Source organism: Liolophura sinensis, chromosome 2 (assembly GCF_032854445.1).
Source record: "Liolophura sinensis isolate JHLJ2023 chromosome 2, CUHK_Ljap_v2, whole genome shotgun sequence".
NCBI lineage: Eukaryota > Metazoa > Mollusca > Polyplacophora > Chitonida > Chitonidae > Liolophura > Liolophura sinensis.
The window spans coordinates 899,206-920,595 of record NC_088296.1 but is presented as its reverse complement, the minus strand read 5'-3'; the positions used below and the strand labels follow the sequence as shown (position 1 = coordinate 920,595).

The window sequence follows — 21,390 nt, the reverse complement described above, 5'->3', positions numbered from 1 at the left end:
CAGTTCTCTGCACCCCAGTTCCCTGCACCTCAGTTCCCTGCACCCCAGTTCCCTGCACCCAGTTCCCTGTACCCCAGTTCCCTGCACCCCAGTTCCCTGCACCCCAGTTCCTGCACCCCAGTTCCTGCACCCCAGTTCCCTGCACCCCAGTTCCCTCACCCCAGTTCCTGCACCCCAGTTCTGTGCACCCCAGTTCCCTGCACCTCAGTTCCTGCAACCCAGTTCCCTGCACCCCTGTTCCCTACACCCCAGTTCATTGCACCCCAGTTGCCTGCACCCCATTTCCCTCTACCCCCGTTCCCTCTACCCCCGTTCCCTCTACCCCAGTTCCCTGCACCCCAGGTCCTGCACCCCAGTTCACTGTACCCCAGTTCCCTGCTCCCGAGTTCACTGTACCCCAGATCCCTGTATCCCAGTTCACTGCACCCCAGTTGCCTGCACCCCATTTCCCTCTACCCCCGTTCTCTCTACCCCAGTTCCCTGCACCCCAGATCCTGCACCCCAGTTCACTGCACCCCAGTTCCCTACTCCCCAGTTCACTGTACCCCAGTTCCCTGTACCCCACTTCACTGCACCCCAGTTGCCTGCACCCCATTTCCCTCTACCCCTGTTCCCTCTACCCCAGTTCCCTGCACCCCAGGTCCTGCACCCCAGTTCCCTGTACCCCTGTTCCCTGCACCCCAGTTCCCTGCACACCAGGTCCCTGCACCCCAGGTCCTGCACCCCAGTTCCCTGCACCCCAGTTCCAGGTGGGAAAGTTAATAGTGAGATGCCAAAGTTTGTTGGTAACGTTCGAAACAACTGTATCTTGTCACAGGTGGGAAAGTTAATAGTGAGATGCCAAAGTTTGTCGATAACGTTCCAAATAACTGTAACTTGTCAAAGGTGGGAAAGTTAATAGTGACACGCCAAGGTTTGTCGGTAACGTTCCAAATAACTGTAACTTGTCACAGGTTGGAAAGTTAATAGTGAGATGCCAAAGTTTGTTGGTAACGTTCCAAATAACTGTAACTTGTCACAGGTGGGAAAGTTAATAGTGACACGCCAAAGTTTGTTGGTAACGTTCCAAATAACTGTAACTTGTCACAGGTGGGAAAGTTAATAGTGACACGCCAAAGTTTATCGGTAACATTCCAAATAACTGTAACTTGTCACAGGTGGGAAAGTTAATAGTGACACGCCAAAGTTTGTCGGTAACGTTCCAAATAACTGTAACTTGTCACAGGTAGGAAAGTTAATAGTGAGATGCCAAAGTTTGTCGGTAACGTTCGAAACAACTGTAACTTTTCACAGGTGGGAAAGTTAATAGTGACACGCCAAAGTTTGTTGGTAACGTTCCAAATAACTGTAACTTGTCAAAGGTGGGAAAGTTAATAGTGACACGCCAAAGTTTGTCGGTAACGTTCCAAACAACTGTAACTTTTCACAGGTGGGAAAGTTAATAGTGACACGCCAAAGTTTGTCGGTAACGTTCCAAATAACTGTAACTTGTCACAGGTGGGAAAGGGAATAGTGAGATGCCAAAGTTTGTCGGTAACGTTCGAAACAACTGTAACTTGTCACAGGTGGGAAAGTTAATAGTGAGATGCCAAAGTTTGTCAGTAACGTTCCAAATAACTGTAACTTGTCACAGGTGGGAAAGTTAATAGTGACACGCCAAAGTTTGTCGGTAACGTTCCAAACAACTGTAACTTGTCACAGGTGGGAAAGTTAATAGTGAGATGCCAAAGTTTGTTGGTAACGTTCGAAACAACTGTAACTTGTCACAGGTGGGAAAGTTAATAGTGACACGCCAAAGTTTGTCGGTAACGTTCCAAACAACTGTAACTTGTCACAGGTGGGAAAGTTATTAGTGATATTCCAAAGTTTTGTTGGGTTAAACTGGATGCTCTGATTTCCGATGAATTAGAGACAAGGATCTGGCTTTTAAGTTTTTCAAGTAAAGATCATGAGTTGAATAGGTTGAGTAGCTGATCTAAGAACATACATTCAACATAGTCTGGCATGTTTTCAGGGAAAAAATCTGCTTTGGCTGCTTTGGTGGCCTAATGCTTAGCGCATTTGCCTCAAAGTTGAGAAACCACAGGACAAAATTCAAGTCAAGTTATACAGAAGACTTTCATGGGCTACTTGCTGCTGCTTCATTTGGTGCTCAGCAGTTAGAGGTTAGAGCAAGGAAACAGGACTGGTTGGCCTGGTGTCAGTATAATGTGACTGGGTGGGGTGTTGTTTTTGGTGTCTTTGACATGATACTTCAGTGGCAGCAGCACTTTGGTTGCATGGGCTAGTCAGAGTATATGTACACACACCTAATGACTCCTCAGCGTCATATGACTGAAGACTTGGTAAGTACGACGTTAAACCCCAGGCATACATACCTATACATTTCTGCATTTTCTTCAGGGTTGGCTGTACGCTATAGAACTTTACCATCTGGTACACTGTCTGGCGAAAGGGAAGTCAAGATTTGCTGAGGCACTGTTCTGCCACCAGGGGGCAGTGTTGTTTGAAGACGAGGACTGGAAGTCACTGAGAGAGATGCTGGATCATAAACAGCTTATGGGTGAGTTTGATTTACAAAATGTAGACCTGTTAACAGGGTTATATGTTCTCAGTGATAGACAAATAACTCACCACAAGAAAGCGACTAGCTCACCACTCACAACCATCTGACTAAATCACTTGCAAACAACTAGATCACCAATAGCAAGCTACTAAATGTAGCTCTCCACTCACAAGCAAGTAGCTTACCGTTCTTCAACTACTAGCTCACCACTTTGCAAGCCTCTAGCTCACCATTCAGAAGTAATAGCTCACCCCTCAAGCTACTAGCTCTTCCATCACAAGCAACTAGGTCAGCCTCACAACCAACTACATGTAGCTCACCACTCACTAACCACTGTCTCATTACTCACAAGCCACTATCTCTTCCCTCACAAGCCATTAGTTCACCACTCACTAACCACAAGCTCATCACTCACAAGCCACTAGCTCACCACTCACTAACCACTGTCTCATTACTCACAAGCCACTAGCTCTTCCCTCACAAGCCACTAGCTCACCACTCACTAACCACTAGCTCATCACTCACAAGCCACTAGCTCATCAGTCACTAGCCACTAGCTCATCACTCACAAGCTCACCACTCACTAACCACAAGCTCTTCACTCACAAGCCACTAGCTCTTCCCTCACAAGCCACTAGCTCACCACTCACTAACCACTAGCTCATCACTCACAAGCCACTAGCTCACCACTCACTAACCACTAGCTCATCACTCACAAGCCACTAGCTCATCAGTCACTAGCCACTAGCTCATCACTCACAAGCCATTAGCTCATCACTCACAAGCCACCAGCTCACCACTCACTAACCACTAGCTCATCACTCACAAGCCACTAGCTCATCAGTCACTAGCCACTAGCTCATCACTCACAAGCCACAAGCTCACCACTCACTAACCACTAGCTCATCACTCACAAGCAACTAGCTCATCAGTCACTAACCACTAGCTCATCAGTCACTAGCCACTAGCTCACCACTCACTAACCACTAGCTCATCACTCACAAGCCACTAGCTATTCCCTCACAAGCCACTAGCTCATCACTCACAAGCCACTAGCTCACCACTCACTAACCACTAGCTCATCAGTCACAAGCCATAGCTCTTCCCTCTCAAGCCACTAACTCATCACTCACAAGCCACTAGCTCACCACTCACTAACCACTAGCTCATCACTCACAAGCCATTAGCTCTTCCCTCACAAGCCACTAGCTCATCACTCACAAGCCACCAGCTCACCACTCACTAACCACTAGCTCATCAGTCACTAGCCACTAGCTCATCACTCACAAGCCACTAGCTCACCACTCACTAACCACTAGCTCATCACGCACAAGCCACTAGCTCACCACTCACTAACCACTAGCTCATCACTCACAAGCCACTAGCTCACCACTCACTAACCACAAGCTCTTCCCTCACAAGCCACCAGCTCACCACTCACTAACCACTAGCTTATCACTCACAAGCCACTAGCTCTTCCCTCACAAGCCACTAGCTCATCACTCACAAGCCACTAGCTCCACTAGCTCATCACTCACAAGCCACTAGCTCATCATTCACTAACCACTAGCTGTTCCCTCATAAGCCACTAGCTGAAAAAATGCTCACAAGCTATTAGCTCACTACTTGAAAGCCACTAAATTACCACTAGTTCAGTATTAGCAAGCCGTTAGCAAACTACTTGGCTAAGTAAGCAATCAGGAAACAAGACTTTCCTTGCTCTTGAGAGTAAGTTTGAAGTTTGTTGAGAGTTTTTAATGGCCTTGGTGTAGAGTTTATTTGAATTTGTTGGACATCTTTTATTGTTAAATGTTCTAAATGGACTGATAAAAAACTACAAAAATGTCATCAATGAATATCATTATTAAAGCTGAGTGGTTCATGAAGGTTTCTGGGGAGGTACATTTTTAGATACTTGAAGTCCTTGAGAAATACTTTCAGCCACAAACTACAGTAATGGCACAGTACCATACAGTGCCTATTTATTTACTTATTTATTTGATTGGTGTTTTACGCCGTATTCAAGAATATTTCACTTATACGACGGCGGCCAGCGTTATGGTGGGTGGAAACCAGGACACAGCCCGGGGGAAACCCACGACCATCCGCAGGTTGCTCGCAGACCTTCCCACTTACGGCCGGAGAGGAAGCCAGCATGAGCTGGACATGAACTCACAGCGACCGAATTGGTGAGAGGTTCCTCGGTCATTACCCTGTGCTAGCGCACTAATCGACTGAGCCAGTGCCTATTTAAGAACTTCTGGCTATTATATACATTACTATACAGTGCATATTTCAGAACTTCTAGCTATTATAAACATTACTATACAGTGTCTATTTCAGAACTTTTAGCTGTTATACACATTACTACACAGTGCCTATTTCAGGACTTCTAGCTATTATATACATTATATATATGTGCCTATTTCAGAACTTCTAGCTATTATATACATTACTACACAGTGCCTATTTCAGAACTTCTAGCTGTTATATACATTACTATTTGGTGCCTATTTCAGAACTTCTAGCTATTATATACATTACTACACAGTGCCTATTTCAGAACTTCTAGCTATTATATACATTTCTATACAGTGCCTTTTTCAGAACTTTTAGCTGTTATACACATTACTATACAGTGCCTATTTCAAAAATTCTAGCTATTATATACATTACTATACAATGCCTATTTCAGAGTTTCTAGCTATTATATACATTACTATACAATGCCTATTTCAGAACTTTTAGCTATTATATACATTACTATACAGTGCATATTTCAGAAATTCTGGCTATTATATACATCACTATACAGTGCCTATTTCAGAACTTTTAGCTGTTATACACATTACTCTACAGCACCTATTTAAGAACTTCTAGCTATTATGCACATTACTATACAGTGCCTATTTCAGAACTTCTAGCTATCATATACATTACTATACAGTGCATATTTCAGAACTTCTAGCTGTTATACATATTACTATACAGTGCCTATTTCAGAACTTCTAGCTATTATATACATTACTATACAGTGCATATTTCAGAAATTCTGGCTATTATATACATTACTATACAATGCCTATTTCAGAAATTCTAGCTATTATATACATTACTATACAGTGCCTATTTCAGAACTTCTAGATATTATATACATTACTGTACAGTGTCTATTTCAGAACTTCTAGCTGTTATATACATTACTATACAGTGCCTATTTCAGAACTTCTAGCTGTTATACACATTACTATACAGTGCCTATTTCAGAACTTCTAGCTATTATATACATTACTGTTTGGTGCCTATGTAGGATACCGTTACATTACCTAATGTAGGATACTGTCACATTACCCAATGTAGGATACCATTACATTACCTAATGTAGGATACCGTTACATTACCTATTGTAGGATACTGTCACATTACCCAATGTAGGATACCGTTACATTACCTAATGTAGGATACTGTCACATTACCCAATGTAGGATACCGTTACATTACCTAATGTAGGATACTGTCACATTACCCAGTGTAGGATAACATTACATTACCTAATGTAGGATACTGTCACATTACCCAATGTAGGATACTGTTGCATTACCTAATGTAGGATACTGTCACATTACCCAGTGTAGGATAACATTACATTACCTAATGTAGGATATTGTCACATTACCCAGTGTAGGATAACATTACATTACCCAGTGTAGGATAACATTACATTACCTAATGTAGGATACTGTCACATTACCCAGTGTAGGATACCGTTACATTACCCATTGTAGGATACTGCATCTCAGTTACAAATCACCATATTTACAACTATTAATTGAGAACTATAGAAGCTTTCTAAGCCCCCAGATGAACAACCAAGTTAAATCAGCAAAGAGAAAGAATAGGACGTGACCTTGTCGTTGTTGGTCACTTAGCTTTCCCTGTTAGCTCTGCTGTAATTATTGCCAGGTCTCCGTGGATTTGTGGAACAGTGCCGTGGACAGGCTATAGGGGGCATCGCCAAAAAACGCAAGACAGGCAAAATGGGTCTGAGGGGAACCGTCACAATAGAGGATTTCTCGGAGTCATTCCGGTAAGTCAGCTGGTAGTAATATTAGCAACATTTTTAGACTTTCAATTTATAGGTTTATTTTCACCACATTTATATGATTGAAGTTTAACGTTGAACTATGGTACATGTAGATTATGGTAGATGTACACATATCACACAGCCAGGTTTATGGGCATGACTGGTGTAGGAATTCCTGTCCAGGAGGGGAACAGAGGGGGAAGGGTGGGGGATAGCACAGGGGGATGTGGGGGGAGGATAGACCCATGGCTTTACAAGGCTTGGTTTGAACATCGGCATGTAAACATATCACACAGCCAGGTTTATGGGCATGACTGGTGTAGGGATTCTCATCCACGATAAACCACCAGAGGAAAACAGAGGAAAATTTTTGTTAAAAATTTTAAAATGCTTTCAAATTTCATAGATTTTCTATATTTAACAGATGCTGTATATTTTATGAATGTTCCATAGCACATGTACTGTAAATACTACATTTTCTATTAATCACACAGATGTTTTAATCTTGAATAGTTTTTCTCAGTCTGGCAAATCTTCTAGATTGAACTTGAATAGATTTTCACAACTTAGCCCGTGCTCATAATTTCCATCACAGATGTTCTGAATCTTTTTTTTTTTAACTTTCACGGAAATTCGAAATTGTAAAATTTCCCTATCCTGTGGCTGTTCTAAATTTTGTAGAGGTTCTAACTCCCACAGGTGTTGCAATTCTTACAGAGGTTTTAACTCTCACAGGTGTTCAAATTCTTACAGAGGTTCCACATCTCACAGATGTTCCAATTCTTACAGAGAGTCTAACTCCCACAGGTGTTCCAATTCTTACAGAGGTTCTACATCTCACAGCTGTTCCAATTCTTACAGAGGTTCTGCATCTCACAGATGTTCTGAATCTGACATATTCTGTATTTCTCACATTGTCTTATCTTCTCACATGCCTCACATTAATTGTCAGGTTGTCTATATCTAAATCCTCTACATATCATTCCAAGTTTACGCCTGTTACAGTTTACTGAACAACCTGCACAACCTGCTGAAAGGTCAAAGGCCATGCTCCTGTGACCTTGAACTTAATCAAGAGAATCTACCTCCTCAAGGTCATCAAGCTGTAGACAAACTCCGCTCTTTGTACAAGGTAAGTTGACTTCTGTTACCATGGTTACTGGTATGTTCAATTTCCATGGTTTATCAGTTTGTCTTTGGAAGTCTTACATCATTAAGATTGAAAATGTGTACCCTTGGCACTAGACTTTAACCAATGCACAAGATATTCTAGCACATTAGTCAATAAATCATATGTACAAACAAGTACAATTGTCATTTGAGATTGTGTAATAAAGCTTAAGGTCAATCAGCCAGTCAGTAAACATATGAATGATTCGTGCTACAGAATCCTGATGTTTCTAAACAAGAGATTTTTGACCTGGTGATTTCATGGAGGGATCAGCTCAGCCTTGACCTCAAGGGATTCAACTTCACACCTCAGCAGCATGTGGAGGGAATTCTGGGTAAATGGATGGCCAAGGTCAGGGTCAAAGGCCAGGCATTGACACCATTTCCAGGTAAGTTTTCTCTTTTTGGAAAGTTGAAGGCAGGGGTGGGGGGGGGGGGGGGGAGTTGGGGCTGGTAGGGATAAAGTGGATATTGGCACGTTATTCTGTATTAATTGGGGCTGTGTAAAAGGTCATTGAAAGGTTAAAAGTCAGAAGATTTGTCAGTTAACTGCTGAAGGTCAGTGGTTTTTTCTCAACTCTCCCATAAAGCTGACGATTGTCATACAAGCGACAAAACCTTGCGTACATCACAGCTTTAACCAACAGTCAAATAAATACTTGTTTTGTTTGTTGTTTGTTTGCTGTTACTCTACCTTACTAATTAACTTATTGAATAATGAACTTACTGACCATAGCTGCAGGTAACTGGCCATTTCTTTGCTTAGGGTTTATAGGAAATGCTTAGCTCAAGAATATTTCAGTTATAGGCTACAAAGTCAGTCATGTGTGTGCAGGAAACCATGGTAACGTAGAATACATAGCCTTAGATTATGAGTTACTTTCTCATGTACAGCCAAATGAGTGTAACGGGAGCAGCTGTCCAGTGCTGATGTATAGATGTCATCTTATCATAAGCCAATTTCCCTTGAGCTTGTTCAGGTCTGGTTTGTAGTGGGACATTGCATGAACTTTGAGTGTGAAGATCTGAATGCTTGTGTTGTCCACACAGTAGGCCCTAAATCCCCCAATCATTGCATTAGCAAGAACTGAGGGTACTTGTCTACACTTAATGGTAAGTGTCCAAATATTGCATATTACAGTCAATGTTACAGTTAAAAGTTTGCCCCTTTCCACCACCAGGTGTCTCTGAGGAGGAGCAGCGCTCCCTTGTGAGCATGATGGAAAGTATCGGTGACCATATCAGTAAGTTGGACCCAAGTCAGATTCTGATGATTGCGCGTGCTGGCAGCCACCTGTATGGGTTGTCTACCCCTGACAGTGACGTGGACTATGTGGTGATTTATCGTGCACACACACAGGTACACTATATTGTTATAGACACATTTTGAGGCTGCATGATTTCTGACTAAATTGAAAATGATGCGGTTGGATGTGCTCTACAATTATGAAGTTCAAGCTTGAAGAAACCATTGGTTGAGAGTTTTGAAAAAAAAACCGGAAATATACCATGGGTCCTTTTTTGAGAAAATAGTAAGACCTATATTGTCCATGTTGAATAATATTTCACCATGTTCACTTGGATTATACCACTTTCTCCAAAGGGAAGTTTTAATTTTTGTGGTAAAAATTTACATTCTAAATTACTAGGAGTATCTGATTTCTCAACAGTTGCATACACATCCAACAATTTGCCAATTCACATGTACGTGGAAGCAACAGGACACAAGTTGAGGCCATCATAGATGTGATAGAAATAATGATGAAAGCTGTTTAATAACCAAACAATGAAAAAATACCCTTGTTAAGATATGAAAGAGGCCAAATGACAAGAAACATGAATTAAGCAGAACACAGTCTTATTTTACAAAATATGGAGATGGCTTTTCGGATATGTTTAAGGATAATTTAGCAATAGTGAGAAGCTAATAGTTTTGTAAACATGGTGTCGACATAATGTACTTGGGTTGGGGTTATATTTTTTACACGCTGAAACCCGGCTTGTGCTGACATGAAGATTCAGCCCTCTTGTGGCCTGATTTGTGGGGATTTCTTGTTTGTTGAAGTCACAGACCTGTTATTTTGGCTGATATACACGTCATGTTTATAATTACATGAATGTTCACTTAAATTGATTTGATTTGATTTAATTACATAATTCAGTAAGTGACAAGTGGTTTCTTTTTCAGACGATTTTGTCATCTTGTAAACGGCTGACAGAAATACACGAAAGTCGAGGCCCAGAGAAAGCTTTTGAGTACGGAGTTTATGAGGCTCGGATGTTCTGCGAAATGTTACTCAAATGTAGTGTGGTTATACTGGAGGTGAGTCAGACTCATACTGGAGTTAGTCAGACTCATACTGGAGGTGAGTCAGACTCATACTGGAGTTAGTCAGACTCATACTGGAGGTGAGTCAGACTCATACTGGAGTTAGTCAGACTCATACTGGAGGTGAGTCAGACTCATACTGGAGGTGAGTCAGACTCAAACTGGAGGTGAGTCAGACTCAAACTGGAGGTGAGTCAGACTCAAACTGGAGGTGAGTCAGACTCATACAGGAGGTGAGTCAGACTCAAACTGGAGTTAGTCAGACTCATACTGGAATTAGTCAGACTCATACTGGAGGTGAGTCAGACTCAAACTGGAGGTGAGTCAGACTCATACTGGAGGTGAGTCAAACTCATACTGTAGGTGAGTCAGACTCATACTGGAGTCATACTCATACTGGAGTTAGTCAGACTCATACTGGAGGTGAGTCATACTCATACTGGAGTTAGTCCAGTGGAGGTGAGGCAAATTCATATTGGAGGTGAATCAGACAAACAAAAGAGGTGAGGCAGATTCATATTTGAGGTGAATCAGACAAACAAAAGAGGTGAGGCAGATTCATACTGGAGGTGAATCAGACAAACAATGGAGGTGAGGCAGTCATATTAGAGGTGAATGAGACAACTAATGGAGATGATGCAGATTCATATTGGAGGTGAATCAGACAAACAGTGGAGGCGAGACATGTTCAAAACAGGCACAAACACTGGTCTGAAAGCTTTCATCTTTCTAAGTGATTGTCTACTTGTACTTCATACGTGTACAATAGTGTCAATGTGAGTGACGAGTCTAGGTTTGTCATGACTGTCGGGTGGACTTTTACGGTGATAGCCCTAAACATGAAACATGATACGTGTACAATGGTGTCAGTGTGAGTGACGAGTCTAAGTTTGTCATGACTGTCAGGTGGACTTTTACGGTGATAGCCCTAAACATGATACGTGTACAGTGGTGTCAATGTGAGTGACGAGTCTAGGTTTGTCATGACTGTCAGATGGACTTTTACGGTGATAGCCCTAAACATGATACGTGTACAATGGTGTCAATGTGAGTGACCAGTCTAGGTTTGTCATGACTGTCAGATGGGCTTTTACGGTGATAGCCCTAAACATGATACATGTACAATGGTGTCAGTGTGAGTGACAAGTCTAGGTTTGTCATGACTGTCAGGTGGACTTTTACCGTGATAGCCCTAAACATGATACGTGTACAGTGGTGTCAATGTGAGTGACGAGTCTAGGTTTGTCATGACTGTCAGATGGGCTTTTACGGTGATAGCCCTAAACATGATACATGTACAATGGTGTCAATGTGAGTGACCAGTCTAGGTTTGTCATGACTGTCGGGTGGACTTTTACGGTGATAGCCCTAAACATGAAACATGATACGTGTACAATGGTGTCAGTGTGAGTGACGAGTCTAAGTTTGTCATGACTGTGAGGTGGACTTTTACGGTGATAGCCCTAAACATGATACGTGTACAGTGGTGTCAATGTGAGTGACGAGTCTAGGTTTGTCATGACTGTCAGGTGGACTTTTACGATGATAGCCCTAAACATGATACGTGTACAGTGGTGTCAATGTGAGTGACGAGTCTAGGTTTGTCATGACTGTCAGATGGACTTTTACGGTGATAGCCCTAAACATAATACGTGTACAATGGTGTCAATGTGAGTGACGAGTCTAGGTTTGTCATGACTGTCAGATGGACTTTTACAGTGATAGCCCTAAACATGAAACATGATACGTGTACATTGGTGTCAATGTGAGTGACCAGTCTAGGTTTGTCATGACTGTCAGATGGACTTTTACGATGATAGCCCTAAACATAATACGTGTACAATGGTGTCAATGTGAGTGACGAGTCTAGGTTTGTCATGACTGTCAGATGGACTTTTACTGTGATAGCCCTAAACATGAAACATGATACGTGTACATTGGTGTCAATGTGAGTGACGAGTCTAGGTTTGTCATGACTGTCGGGTGGACTTTTACGATGATAGCCCTAAACATGATACATGTACAATGGTGTCAGTGTGAGTGATGAATCTAGGTTTGTCATGACTGTCAGATGGACTTTTACGGTGATAGCCCTAAACATGAAACATGATACATGTACAGTGGTGTCAATGTGAGTGACGAGTCTAGGTTTGTCATGACTGTCGGGTGGACTTTTACGGTGATAGCCCTAAACATGAAACATGATACGTGCACAGTGGTGTCAATGTGAGTGACCAGTCTAGGTTTGTCATGACTGTCGTGTGGACTTTTATGATGATAGCCCTAAACATGATACGTGTACAATGGTGTCAGTGTGAGTGATGAGTCTAGGTTTGTCATGACTGTCAGATGGACTTTTACGGTGATAGCCCTAAACATGATACGTGTACAGTGGTGTCAATGTGAATGACGAGTCTAGGTTTGTCATGACTGTCGGGTGGACTTTTACGATGATAGCCCTAAACATGATACGTGTACAATGGTGTCAGTGTGAGTGATGAGTCTAGGTTTGTCATGACTGTCAGATGGACTTTTACGGTGATAGCCCTAAACATGATACATGTACAGTGGTGTCAATGTGAGTGACCAGTCGAGGTTTGTCATGACTGTCAGATGGACTTTTACGGTGATAGCCCTAAACATGAAACATGATATGTGTACAGTGGTGTCAATGTGAGTGACGAGTCTAGGTTTGTCATGACTGTCAGATGGACTTTTACGGTGATAGCCCTAAACATGAAACATGATACATGTACAATGGTGTCAGTGTGAGTGACGAGTAAGTTTGTCATGACTGTCAGGTGGACTTTTACGGTGATAGCCCTAAACATGATACATGTACAATGGTGTCAATGTGAGTGAGTGAGTGAGTGCTTGGGGTTTAACGTCGTACTCAACAATTTTTTAGTCATATGATGACGAAGGAGTCTTTAGGGTGCATGTACGTGTAACGTGCCTCCTTGTAGCAGGACGGATTTCCACCGCTCTTTTATTTAGTGCTGCTTCACTGAGACGACTTACCGAAGGCAAGTAAGCCGCCCCGCCCAAGCCATTATACTGATACGGGTCAACCAGTCATTGCACTATCCCCTTCTTGCTGAACGCCAAGCGAGGAAGTTACAACTTCCTCTTTTAAAGTCTTAGGTGTGACTCGATCAAGGATTGATCCCAGATCTACCGGTCCCGAAGCGGACGCTCTACCAACTGTGCTATCCGGGCCGGTGGTGTCAATGTGAGTGACGAGTCTAGGTTTGTCATGACTGTCAGATGGACTTTTACGGTGATAGCACTAAACATGATACATGTACAATAGTGTCAATGTGAGTGACCAGTCTAGGTTTGTCATGACTGTCAGATGGACTTTTACGATGATAGCCCTAAACATGATACATGTACAGTGGTGTCAATGTGAGTGACCAGTCTAGGTTTGTCATGACTGTCAGGTGGACTTTTACGGTGATAGCCCTAAACATGATACATGTACAATAGTGTCAATGTGAGTGACCAGTCTAGGTTTGTCGTGACTGTCAGGTGGACTTTTACGGTGATAGCCCTAAACATGATACATGTACAATAGTGTCAATGTGAGTGACCAGTCTAGGTTTGTCATGACTGTCAGGTGGACTTTTACGGTGATAGCCCTAAACATGATACATGTACAGTGGTGTCAATGTGAGTGACCAGTCTAGGTTTGTCATGACTGTCAGGTGGACTTTTACGGTGATAGCCCTAAACATGATACATGTACAGTGGTGTCAATGTGAGTGACCAGTCTAGGTTTGTCATGACTGTCAGGTGGACTTTTACGGTGATAGCCCTAAACATGATACATGTACAATAGTGTCAATGTGAGTGACCAGTCTAGGTTTGTCATGACTGTCAGATGGACTTTTACCGTGATAGCACTAAACATGATACGTGTACAGTGGTGTCAATGTGAGTGACCAGTCGAGGTTTGTCATGACTGTCAGATGGACTTTTACGGTGATAGCCCTAAACATGAAACATGATACGTGTACATTGGTGTCAATGTGAGTGACCAGTCTAGGTTTGTCATGACTGTCAGATGGGCTTTTACGGTGATAGCCCTAAACATGATACATGTACAATGGTGTCAGTGTGAGTGACCAGTCTAAGTTTGTCATGACTGTCAGGTGGACTTTTACCGTGATGGCCCTAAACATGATACATGTACATGGGTGTCAGTGTCAATGACCAGTCTAAGTTTGTCATGACTGTCAGGTGGACTTTTACTGTGATAGCCCTAAACATGACACATGTACAATGGTGTCAGTGTGAGTGACCAGTCTGAACTCATATAGCCCTGAACATGTTGTTAAATGGCTTCAAAGGCAAACCTTACTTTACATGTAAGCATTTCAACTTTGCAAGAGAAGTTAGTGAATGCTTGTAATAATTTTTGATGCTTGTTTTTTGTAGCTGCTCTTTGTGGACAGCGTTGATTATGTCAGTGAAGAATGGAAGGTATGTTACAGTTTCTCTTTTATTTAAAAGTTGAATTATTCCTGATATTGAAATTAGGACGATTGTTACAACCAGCAATCAGATGTTAGGACAATTGTTACAACCAGCATGTTAGGACAATTGTTACAACTAGCAATCAGCATGTTAGGACAATTGTTACAACCAGCAATCAGCATGTTAGGACAATTGTTACAACCAGACTTTAGCATGTTAGGACAATTGTTACAACCAGCAATCAGAAGTTAGGACAATTGTTACAACCAGCATTCAGTGTGTTAGGAGAATTGTTACAACCAGCAATCAGCGTGTTAGGACAATTGTTACAACCAGCATGTTAGGACAATTGTTACAACTAGCAATCAGCATGTTAGGACAATTGTTACAACCAGCAATCAGCATGTTAGGACAATTGTTACAACCAGACTTTAGCATGTTAGGACAATTGTTACAACCAGCAATCAGAAGTTAGGACAATTGTTACAACCAGCATTCAGCGTGTTAGGACAATTGTTACAACCAGACTTTAGCATGTTAGGACAATTGTTACAACCAGCATACAGCATGTTAGGACAATTGTTACAACCAGCATTCAGCATGTTAGGACAATTGTTACAACCAGCATTCAGCATGTAGTGTATGTGTAGGTGGGTGTATTAGAATCCAACAGACCCTTTGTCAGTACTTACGCGTATGATTGCTTGACTGATTGGTGCTGAAACCAGAGTAAACAAGCAGCTTTCGCCAGGTACCTGAAAAACAGCCTGACGGAAAGCTGCAGCTGCTGATACAGTCACTGTGAGTTCAGCTCATGTTGACTTCCTCATCGGCCGTACGTGACAAGGTCACCAGAAACCTGCAGATGGACATGAGTTTCAACCGGGATCTGCCCGGTGTCCCCTACCATAATTTTGGCCGCTGTTTTTAAACGTGAAATATTCTTGAGTACGGGTTAAAACACCAATCAAATAAATCCAATCATATTAATAAAACTGCAGCCGAAACCGCGAGAGCTAGAACCTAAGACGTATCCTCACTGTCAATGGCCTGATGGTTGGATTAAGCTTTTGCTCTAACCATCTGAGTCAGTAAGGGCCCCAGTTGCTATAAGAATGATATACAACTTTTGTACAGTTAACATATAACGATATATTAAGCATGTCTTCCTGGCAACTTCAGTTAAATGTTTCTTGTTCGTAAAACATAAAATTGTTTCCACAAACTTCGTCCTGTTTTCCAAGTAGTTTTAGATCATTCAGGGTTTTGAACCTTTATTTGAAAGTCAGCACGTTTGTGTGTAATCCCATCAAGTTTCTTGTATGAACTGGGACAAAGGCAAAATTCTTAGTGTCACATCCAGTATACATGCCCTATGCTTAAAACTATGGGGGTTCCTGCTAGCTCATTTTGCCAATTCGTTCTTGCTATCGCCGATCACCCATTGCGAACATAAATGGCTCTCGAACAGCGGTGGTTTATTACAATCTGTCAAGTTTTCTTCACAGCCGATCGCAGTTATACAATTGAAAAGATAAAAAAATAATTAATGGTGTTTTTTAATTAAGTTTTATCTTTGTCTTCCTTCATATAGGTTTTGTCAGCAAAACGTCATCAGTTCGTGACAGAGAAAGCCATACAGCAGTATCTGGGTTTGATCAAAAACAACTTCAACATGATCAGAGCCGAGAAGTTCGCAGGAACTTCTAGAGACAGGAAGCTGTTCTATCAGGTAACGCCATTATCGTTGGTAGTGTCCAGCTACATATAGCTCAGCTTGGTTGATGTTACAGTCTCACTAATCAAGCACAGATAGGAATGCAGTTTAGGTAAAGCGGAATCCTCTTCTCGACGTGAATTGTCTTCAAAATGTCAAGACCTGACCTCGATCTCGAGCTAAAGTGTGATTTCGCCTTATAAGAGTTCCATGCCCACAGATGGCATGTAACAGCTAAATTCAAGCCACCTAGCGAAAATTCTACTGCCTCCACTGTTCTCTGACTATGGTGCCAATATACAGTTAACAGCCTTGGTAGAACGTGTACGTGGTGTTACATGAAGCTCCTACCAGTAACTTGATATCCACAATGCTGTATTAACTGTTCAGCTGGTGAGGTCTAGGTTTTGTTTATTTCCTTGGTGTTTAACGACGTATTGAAGAATTGTCCACTTGTATTAGATGACGGAAATCGAGTTAGATGGCGAAAACCGGATTAGATGACGGAAACCGGATTAGGCGGAGGAAAACGGATTAGGCAGAGGAAAGTGGAGTAGGTGAGGGAAACGGATTAGATGGCGAAAATAGGATTAGGTGGAGGAAACCAGATTAGATGACGGAAACCGGATTAGATGACGGAAACCGGATTAGGTGTAGGAAAACGGATTAGGTGGAGGAAAGTGGAATAGGTGAGGGAAAACGGATTAGATGGCGAAAATAGGATTAGATGGAGGAAACCGGATTAGATGACGGAAACCGGATTAGGCGGAGGAAAACGGATTAGGCGGAGGAAAACGGATTAGGCGGAGGAAAGTGGAGTAGGTGAGGGAAAACGGATTAGATGGCAAAAATAGGATTAGGTGGAGGAAACCAGATTAGATGGCAGAAACCGGATTAGATGACGGAAACCGGATTAGGTGTAGGAAAACGGATTAGGTGGAGGAAAGTGGAATAGGTGAGGGAAAACGGATTAGATGGCGAAAATAGGATTAGGTGGAGGAAACCGGATTAGATGACGGAAACCGGGTTAGATGGCGGAAACCGGACTAGATGACGGAAACCGGATTAGATGACGGAAAACGGATTAGATGGCGGAAATCAGGTTAAGTGGAGGAAAATTGGATTAGGCGGCGGAATAGGGGAGGGAAAACGGATGAGATGGCTAAAATCGGATTAGGTGGATGAAAATCGGATTAGGCGGAGGAATCTGGAGTTCCCAGAGTAAAGCACAGACCTTTACCTGGTACCAACCAAATCTCATAACACATCCATTGACGAAACAGCGAGAGCTGGATTCGATCAAGCCACCTCATCGGCCAAAAAAGTGATAGTAAAAGCGAGCCAGAACTTTTTCCGTCTGGGCCAAGAAAATCCAAAAACCTTTGGATCTTAAAGTCCATTTGTTCAGTTACTAGTGCGGTGCTTTAATCAGTCCACTATTTTCATGCTTTGATGTTATGATCCAATATATATGTTAACAGATATTCCACAAGCTGGGTGGCGTTGAGCAGATGTTAGAGGGTAAAACTCCATCTGTTCGATGTCAAGAGGATAGAGACTTCATCATGCGGGTTCGCAAAGACGAGTTACAGGTAGGTGCAATATAGCCTGAGTATCAGTCCGTTTCTTTTCCGTAATTGTCAACATAGAATTTATGTTCTCAAAGGTGTAACGCAGTAAGTAGATAATCTCCAGAGTGCACGTGTCAGATTTCTAAAGCATGGCAGGGGTGCATGCAAATAACCCACATGTTGTGTTCATGACCTAGTGGTTAGCGTGCTAGCATAGCACATCACAATAACCCACCATTCCCTTTACTGTGAGTTCAAGTCGAGTTTATTTCATGTTGTGTTCATGACCTAGTGGTTAGCGTGCTAGCATAGCACAGCACAATAACCCACCATTCCCTTTACTGTGAGTTCAAGTCGAGTTTATTTCATGTTGTGTTCATGACCTAGTGGTTAGCGTGCTAGCATAGCACAGCACAATAACCCTCCGTTCCATTACTGTGAGTTCAAGTCGAGCTTATTTCACGTTGTGTTCATGACCTAGTGGTTAGCGTGCTAGCATAGCACAGCACAATAACCCACCATTCCCATTACTGTGAGTTCAAGTCGAGTTTATTTCATGTTGTGTTAAATGACCCAGTGGTTAGCATGCTAGCATAGCACAGCACAATAACCCACCATTCCCATTACTGTGAGTTCAAGTCGAGCTTATTTCATGTTGTGTTCATGACCCAGTGGTAGCATAGCACAGCACAATAACCCACCGTTCCCATTACTGTGAGTTCAAGTCGAGCTTATTTTATGTTGTGTTCATGACCTAGTGGTTAGCGTGCTAGCATAGCACAGCACAATAACCCACCATTCCCATTACTGTGAGTTCAAGTCGAGCTTATTTTATGTTGTGTTCATGACCCAGTGGTAGCATAGCACAACACAATAACCTACCATTCCCATGACTGTGAGTTCAAGTCGAGCTTATGTCATGTTGTGTTCATGACCTAGTGGTAGCATAGCACAACACAATAACCTACCATTACCATGACTGTGAGTTCAAGTCGAGCTTATTTCACGTTGTGTTCATGACCTAGTTGTTAGCGTGCTAGCATAGCACAGCACAATAACCCACCGTTACCTTTACTGTGAGTTCAAGTCGAGCTTATTTCATGTTGTGTTCATGACCTAGTGGTAGCATAGCACAGCACAATAACCTACCATTCCCATTACTGTGAGTTCAAGTCGAGCTTATTTCAAGTTGTGTTCATGACCCAGTGGTAGCATAGCACAGCACAATAACCCACCATTCCCATTACTGTGAGTTCAAGTCGAACTTATTTCACGTTGTGTTTATGACCTAGTTGTTAGCGTGCTAGCACAGCACAACACAATAACCCACCGTTCCCTTTACTGTGAGTTCAAGTCGAGCTTATGTCATGTTGTGTTCATGACCTAGTGGTAGCATAGCACAACACAATAACCTACCATTCCCATGACTGTGAGTTCAAGTCGAGCTTATGTCATGTTGTGTTCATGACCTAGTGGTAGCATAGCACAACACAATAACCTACCATTCCCATGACTGTGAGTTCAAGTCGAGCTTATTTCACGTTGTGTTCATGACCTAGTTGTTAGCGTGCTAGCATAGCACAGCACAATAACCCACCGTTCCCTTTACTGTGAGTTCAAGTCGAGCTTATTTCATGTTGTGTTCATGACCTAGTGGTAGCATAGCACAGCACAATAACCTACCATTCCCATTACTGTGAATTCAAGTCGAGTTTATTTCATGTTGTGTTCATGACCTAGTTGTTAGCGTGCTAGCATAGCACAGCACAATAACCCACCATTCCCATTACTGTGAGTTCAAGTCGAGCTTATTTCATGTTGTGTTCATGACCCAGTGGTAGCATAGCACAACACAATACCCTACCATTCCCATTACTGTGAGTTCAAGTCGAGCTTATTTCATGTTGTATTCATGACCTAGTGGTAGCATAGCACAGCACAATAACCTACCATTCCCATTACTGTGAGTTCAAGGCGAGCTTATGCTGGCTTCCTGTCTTGTTGTACACATGGAAGGTGTGATATTTCTCTCTACAGGGAGAAATGTCCAGAGAAAATCTTCTCCAACTCGCCACTGACAAGTATGAAAAGCTGAGAGACAAACTGGCCAATCGGAAAACACGGCTTCCCGAGTGCCCGGATTACAAACTTGTCACTGATTGGCTAACGTCCATCCGAGGATGGTGATGATTGGAAGAGAGTTGGAGAATCAAAAGGACCGCCGATCAGCTGTGGAATGAGAGGTGATAGAGTATAAAAGACTTACAGCATAGAGAGAAAAACCAGAGCAGTGGCGACAGTGTGATAGCTAATAAATGGCCACACATAGGGACCAAGACAGATTTTATTCGCGCTCTGCCGCCATTTAATTGTGCGATTGAAGTGGGATTAGCTTTTTCTCATAATAAACGTGACTGGCTGTCAGAAGACGATCATTGATCTATTGGTGACTGGGTTTTCACATAGCTCTGCACTGTAGCATGAAGGGGATAGTGCAACAACTGGTTGACCCGTATGAGTAATATGGCTCGGCGGGTCGGCTTACTCGCCTTCGGTAAGTCGTCTCCGGTAAGTCGTCTCAGTGAAGCAGCACTACATAAAAGAGTGGTGGCAATCTGCCCTGCAACAAGGAGGCATATTACATACACCCTAAGGATTCCTTCGTTGTCATATGACTGAAAAATTGTTGAGTACGACGTTAAACCCCAAGCACTCACTCACTGTTAACAACTTTATCTGTGGAAATTCATACTCAGCGCAACTTGACCAGATAAGAAAATGGTTGAAAAGAATCAAACACCTTTCATACATATGGCAAGTCCGCCGATAACAAGGATAGGCAATCTTTATACAGGTACACTTAGCAACTTCATTTGTTAAAAGAAAAGCATACTTTAATACGCCCATTAACCTACTTTGTGAAAGCAAAATGGGGCACTGTCATACGCTTGGCAACTTTAAACTTTAACCAGCTTAATTACAGGTTAAAGAGTAGTGTGGGTGTTAGCTGTAGGATTGACATCTGAGTGGGGACGACTTTAACCCATTAGTGAGTAAAGAATACTTTTAGAAATCTGTTCCATTTTTACATGGAATAGGTAAAAAGGCCGTATATGGTTGATTGCAAAGATAAACATTATCATAACAAGAACAGAGCGCAACTTTTTGGCTCGTAGGAACCAAAGAATTCTGCAGCATTTTAACGTTAATATGTGGTATATGTAATTTTTGTCGTCATACATGAAATGTTAGTATTATTCAAACAGCTAGTCTTGATATGTTCTGTATATTCCATGTCCATGCAAACGTTATACATGATTACAAGACAGAAATAGGAAGGTAGCTAGTCTTGATGTGGTCTGTATATTCCATGTCCATGCCAACGTTATACATGATAACAAGACAGAAATAGGGAGGCAGCTAGTCTTGATATGTTCTGTATATTCCATGTCCATGCAAACGTTATACATGATT

General features: G+C 42.3%; 1 protein-coding gene across 1 annotated transcript in view; it reads left to right on the top strand.

Moving 5' to 3' along the window:
* Window positions 1-20,354, top strand: part of LOC135463097 (uncharacterized) — a 29,096-nt gene extending 8,742 nt beyond the window's left edge. The window contains exons 5-14 of the mRNA XM_064740417.1: window positions 2,404-2,563; window positions 6,530-6,653; window positions 7,656-7,782; window positions 8,038-8,209; window positions 9,002-9,180; window positions 10,009-10,143; window positions 14,590-14,634; window positions 16,223-16,360; window positions 17,827-17,937; window positions 19,954-20,354. Coding sequence (XP_064596487.1) covers window positions 2,404-2,563; window positions 6,530-6,653; window positions 7,656-7,782; window positions 8,038-8,209; window positions 9,002-9,180; window positions 10,009-10,143; window positions 14,590-14,634; window positions 16,223-16,360; window positions 17,827-17,937; window positions 19,954-20,103 — 1,341 coding nt within the window. The 3' untranslated portion in view covers window positions 20,104-20,354. The remainder of the gene's footprint in view (window positions 1-2,403; window positions 2,564-6,529; window positions 6,654-7,655; window positions 7,783-8,037; window positions 8,210-9,001; window positions 9,181-10,008; window positions 10,144-14,589; window positions 14,635-16,222; window positions 16,361-17,826; window positions 17,938-19,953) is intronic.
* Window positions 20,355-21,390: the final 1,036 nt, after the last annotated feature.